Here is a 5,903-nt window from a genome sequence, read left to right on the forward strand (position 1 = left end):
CGACGGCCTGCGGCCGCCCCCGAGCCGCTGCTGGGGCCTCGGTGGGACGGGACCGGCTCGGGTCGCGGTCCCACCGACGAGTGGCACGAAAACGTCAGCTGTCACGGGTAGCTGTAGGCTGCTGGTCGCTGCCTCTGGAGAAGCTACGTGTACAAGTGTGTTTGTTTGGAGTGACGTTTTCCTGATACGTTATTTCTGGCCCGTTTTACAGTTACTTACATGCTGAAATAAGCAGGTGCAGTTGCACCATTAAGTCATCCGGGAAGTGCAGCCGATTCACTTCATCTTGCTTTTCATTTTTCGGCCAGACCTGGGGTGTGGTTTGTTTCCAGAGTCCTAGCCCAAGGCTTGGGGCGATGGTTTTTCCCTGCACGGTGCTGTGCCGCTCAGACATCTTTCAGTCTGTTCACATCATGCTACACGTCTGACGTGCACACGTGTCCGTGTGGTTGCGTATCGCCTTGTAAACTGGCTGTGCACTAAGAGAAATTGTCTCAGCAATCTGGTGTTGTATTTTAACTGCTGCCTAGTTTATCTGCAAAACAAGCTGCTGTTTAATAGATACTCCCATTTAGATTATGTGATGAGTCAAGATGCTAATAAAAATCAGCTTTACTAATACTTTGACGCAGCACTTCTTGCTACTCTGTTCTTTGTTAAAAAAAAAAGCCAAATTCTCTTCTCAGTTTGAATGGACAGAATTGTGAAATGGAGTATATTAATGGTAGCATTGCTGAGTGAAAGGTGCATTTTTCTTAGATAGCTCTGCAGGACAGCTGGCCACAACTAGCTTTGTGACTGAGCTAACATAGGCCAGCTTGGATTACTCTGAGTCAATGGATTTTTGGGTAACTTCATGGTTATTCCTTTTCAAGTTCCCATATGTATTTTTGGCAATCCATAGTAATCTTCTAGTGTGAACAGACATACGAGTACTTGGTTGGGCTTTGTTTCAGGTAGTCTGCAACTGTGAATTCAACAGGCCACTGAATTCTAGTCTGTTTATCAACCAGGACAAAGTTTAGAATAATGAAGACATCACTCTCATGTTAATTAGCACTTCTTATATTTTCAGTGTCTAAGCAAGGCACTTCAAAGTATTTTGATTTATGAAGATATATTCATAGAGATTTAATTCTTAATATTTAGAATTAATTGTACAATCTCATTTTAGTGCAAATAATTGTACTACCTCCACTAAGATAATGACATGACCAAGTATTCCTCTGTCTTTGCTATAGATCATAGATATTACATCAGCAGTCATTGTTGCTTGTCTTAATTAGCTTTTAGAATCAGTTAAAACAAGGAATCCCCCAAACACAGTGTTCTGACTTATGTTTTCTGTTGCTATACTTGTGTAGAAGATCTTTTGTTACTTCTCAAATTGTGAAAGCTGTAAATAGTGGTTTGAATGTTGAAACGCTTGTCTTTGATCTCCAGGCTCCACTGAGGATTAGCACATACTGCATGGAAAGCTTAGGAGAAGCAAGGGTTTGAGTCAATTTCAATTTGTATCTGCCTGTATACTTGAGAGTCATTCATCAGACGAGCAGAGTGATAGAAAAAAGCACCAGAACATGGTAGAAGGACCCCCTAGGCTGGACTTCATCACAATCCTTTTCCCTCAGCTAACTCAGTTTAACAAGTAGTCCAATTTCTCATGTCTAATAAAGACGTTGACTTGCAAAGCCTTTGTTACAGGTGCAAGATTGCTTGCACATTTCCACGTTTGATAATGGAATTTGGTTGGTGGAACTGTATTATATTTCAGAGCTACTGCTTGAGATTTGAAGTTACAAAGCAAATTAATTAAGTTCTGACCTTTCTAATAAATATATATAATGACTTTATATATGAAATGCTGTGGAAAAAAATCCACAGAGGAATCCTAAAATATACTACACAGTCTTCTGAGGCACTGCTGCTGGTATTACAGTCTATGCTCCGTTACAGAAATGAATTGTTCTGAATAATTTTGTAGTATTATGTTATTTAGTAATTCAGCCTAAACTGAAGGGTATGCTGATATAAGTAAATTTGTATCCAGTTTAGCAGTTCCTGATGTTTGCTAGTTTAAAATACTATTAGATTTACTTTTAATTTGTTAATGTTTGAAAGCCTTTTTGAGAAGGAAAAAAGTAATTAGGAAAGTTTTTTGAGTGTTTGATATTTATAGGAGAGAGGAGATTTTGTATGTGGAGACCTCTTAAATCATTTGCAGAGGGCCAAGACAAATAGTTACCTTGAGGTCTGTCACCAGTACAGCAGGAGAATCAGTTGACATCACCGCCTCTGTTTTTCCAAATCTCTATGTTTGCACTGCATGAGAAATAATGAGGAATGCATGTAGGTGGCGATGTTCTTTAATATAATGGTAATAATCAGGATTAATTGGGAAGCCCCAAAGTTTTAGAATGGCTTTGTCCTGGAGAGTTTGTTCCTCGAAACCACCATGGTTCCAGCATTAGGAGGCACTAGGAAGACTCCTGGAGTCCTGAAGAGTGATGGATCGTGTAGTGCTTGTGGCCTATTCTAAGAAATTGTTGGTTTTGCTTGGCATTATTGTGGCAATGAAGCTGTCAAGTGGTAAGGAAGTTGCTGACTTAGTAAACAGAGAAGAATTTGGTGGCTGAAACTCCTCCAACAAAGAATTTTTGCATTCTTCTTGTATGTTTGCAGAGCCTTATCTTGCTCTGAGAAAATGTTCAGAATGTTCAGTTCATATGTTCATCATCATATGCCATGTAACTTCTGTTATGCAGCTGCTAGGCTGAGTGTACCTCTTCATCTTATGTGACGCATTTGTTACCCAAAGCAAGTGCTGAGTTTATCAGTCAAGCTTCAGAGCAAGCTGGTAAAAGAATAAAAAAGCCTTCATGTGATTTTTGAAGTTACTGTTTTGAGTATTAGAAGCCATAGGCTTTCACACAACTGTGTGATACTGGATCTGCATGATTGTGGATACTGGATTAATTGTCATCTAAAATTCCAAATTCATGTACATAGCTTAATCATCTGTATGAATGCAGTGCAGATTCTCCTCTGTTAAGTTTCTGAAGGCTTTTATCTGACTAAGTCACCCATCCATTTTCCTTGTCTGCTTTCAAGAGTGTAGGAGAGGATGTTCCGCTTCAGAAACTGTTCCTGTTATCAGAACAGATTTCTTAAAACACAGCTGTTAATCACAGTTTCATACACCGAAGGGTTGCTGATGAAACTGAAAACCTTGTACCTCTCAGTCAGACTTGGCAAGTCACCACAGACCAGATCCTAATTCCTGGCATCTTTGTGTGGTTCCTTGAGTTGATTGTTGACCTCTACCACCATCACTGCAGACTGGAGGTGCCACTTCAGGACTGTAGCGCAAGGGGAATACTGAAATCCCTTTGAACAGTGTGTGCTCCCATTAGTATTCCCCTTTTTTTTCCACCTCCAACCCAAATCCTGTGTGTACATGTATAGACACTACCAGTTGGTCCACGTGTGCACATTCCCAAAATGTTGCTTGATGTGCTCAGTAAAGAAACAGCTGGAAATCTGCATGGTTCATTGACTTTGATTCTTCTAGGCGAGATTAATGTGGTGCATGTAAATTCACCAGACATCCTAACAGCAGCGTTCTTGCAGTGTCCCTATGTCTGTCTGAGATGTGTCAGAAGAGCTGGAGTTCTTGATGATAACGTTTGTCTTCCCTGGTACAGATTGCTGGGCGAGCTGAGGCTGTCCTGTGCTGATCCAACGTGCTGCTGGCTCACAGCTGCAGCCCCAGGCTGACAGCCTTGTCTTGTGTCTCTGTTTTAGCAGCTGTGCTGTCGGTATTTTTCCACCAATCACCTTTTGCTGTTTTCTTCAATTTCTTTGCTTTATTTACTTAATCCACATTTATTCCCTCTTTATTTTATTGCACTTTGATGGCATGATATTACAGTGGTAAAGTGGTTATTCAAATTATGATTTGCAATTAAGCTTTTCAAAATTTTGGGAGAATGGAAGAAAGAAAACGTGGGAAGCTTTAATGTGAAGATGGAGCTGTGACTTTGGGTTGTAGTAGCAGAAAACTTGAAGTGGGCCTAAAAGTTATTAACCATAGTGTGTAAAATAAATTTTTACGTGTATTGCCCAACGTCCAAAAGTGTACTAACTTCAGGCTTATGTCAAGAGAAAGAAATTTTTTCTGTAACATCTGAAATTTCATTGCAGAAATTATATTAACGTTTTAAAAAGAGCAAACAGCAGCTCGTGGCTTGTTTGGAAAATCACCCTATCTCAACCCACCTCTGAGATGCTGGTCGGAAGGGCGGGGAGCTGCAGGGAGCCATTGGGTGGCGATGTTGATCCAGTTTTAGAGCCGTCTGAGTCTGACGATGCTGTTAGGAAGTTAAAAGAACCACTTCAGGACTTCGGTTTGTGATTCGTAAACAGCTCTTTTTGTTCGGGCTCCAATAGAATAGAAATAGAACAGAACACACGCTTGTTTCTAAGTGCTCCCGTGCGCTGACGGCAACCTGTGGGAGGTAATTGCTGACATCTTCTGCTACTTTGTTCTGCTGCTGGCCTGAGTGGGGAGCGAGGGGGATTTTGTGCAGACGTGTCAGCAGGAGATTCCGTGCTCCTGCTCCGTGGTCAGCAGGCACAAAATAGGAATCCTAAATGACTTCTTAGTACCAGAGGCAAAAATAAACAAACAAAAACTTTTGACTCCTAAGGACTTCTTTTATACCAAGGCCATTAAAGGATGTCTTCTTGTGATTTTTTTTATTTTTATTATTTGTGTATTTATTTATTTATTTCTGAACTAAGATGAACTCTGAACGAGCTCTGAATTTCCTTAGCATTAGATATACTTGAGAGGAAAGAGGCGTCCATCCACTTTCCCTACAGAATGTACCTGTACAGAATAGTGCAAGTGACCTTTAACAACTATGGATACTTGATGGTCAAACAGGAAATTCACACCTAAAACTAAATTAAATCTGAATGAACTTCTGTCAGGTAGCTCAGATTTGTTGCCTCGAAGGAGCTTGCCGTGTCAGTGAGCAACCGTGTGCCTGCTGAAGTGACATCAGTGCTGCTGCCCATGGGCATTGCTTGGATGCACCAGAACCCCGGTGAAGGCATGCTGAGAGGTCTGTCGTGGAGCAGATTGCCCCGGGAAAGGAGTTCGGTACAAAAAGCAGCCGCGTGGCCGTTATGCAACTAAAGCAATTTGTTGTCATGCTCTTGTTACTGAGTGTAATCTAAATGTAATTGGTATCGATGGAATAGCAAAATATTTACATGGATTTTAGCAACAGACTAAGGGCTTTTGAAACTGTTTCGTGTAGTAGTCTGAAGAAAGCAATACAATAAGATTAAAGCAATAATTAGACAGGAATTGTTAATTTTTTCAGTGTAGTCAATTTTTCGTGCTGATGTAAGAAATGGAAGTTGAGTTCTGTATAAGGGTAGTTGCAGACTCAGTTGTGGCATCAGTATTTGACGAATGAAATCAGACTTTCACTTGCAGAAGGCAGTATTTGAAACAAGAAATTTATGTTCTCAAAATACTGGTGTCCTTAGAAAACAAGGGTAAAAAGATCAAATACAGTGAATCCACAGCAAGTGGAATGATTTTTTAAAAGCAGACACTTGTGCCAAGGCAGAGAGACATGAGCTTGCTCTGTTTTAAAGCCATGTAGTTACATATTGAGCCCAGAAATGCTCAGCCCTTCCTGTCACTGCAGCTGGTAGCTGTGGAGCTGCAATTATCTGTTTGCCACCATTTCCCCCGCTCATTTTCCTTCTTAGTTCCTACCTTTGTGTACAGGGCACGCTGTGCTTTTACTCCCCTGGTTTCTCTGCTCTTCCTGCGGTTTATCCAGAGGAGCTGAGGACCTGACCAGGCTACTGCTGCCCAATTG

General features: G+C 41.0%; 1 protein-coding gene across 1 annotated transcript in view; it reads right to left on the reverse strand.

The window, feature by feature from the left end:
• The window catches only part of RAB43 (RAB43, member RAS oncogene family), an 11,918-nt gene extending 11,524 nt beyond the window's left edge, over positions 1 to 394 (reverse strand). The window contains exon 1 of the mRNA XM_019619972.2: positions 220 to 394. Within this exon, the coding sequence (XP_019475517.2) occupies positions 220 to 394 (175 nt within the window). The remainder of the gene's footprint in view (positions 1 to 219) is intronic.
• Between the last annotated feature and the right edge of the window lie 5,509 nt (positions 395 to 5,903).

This window comes from Meleagris gallopavo, chromosome 14 (assembly GCF_000146605.3).
Source record: "Meleagris gallopavo isolate NT-WF06-2002-E0010 breed Aviagen turkey brand Nicholas breeding stock chromosome 14, Turkey_5.1, whole genome shotgun sequence".
Classification (NCBI taxonomy): domain Eukaryota; kingdom Metazoa; phylum Chordata; class Aves; order Galliformes; family Phasianidae; genus Meleagris; species Meleagris gallopavo.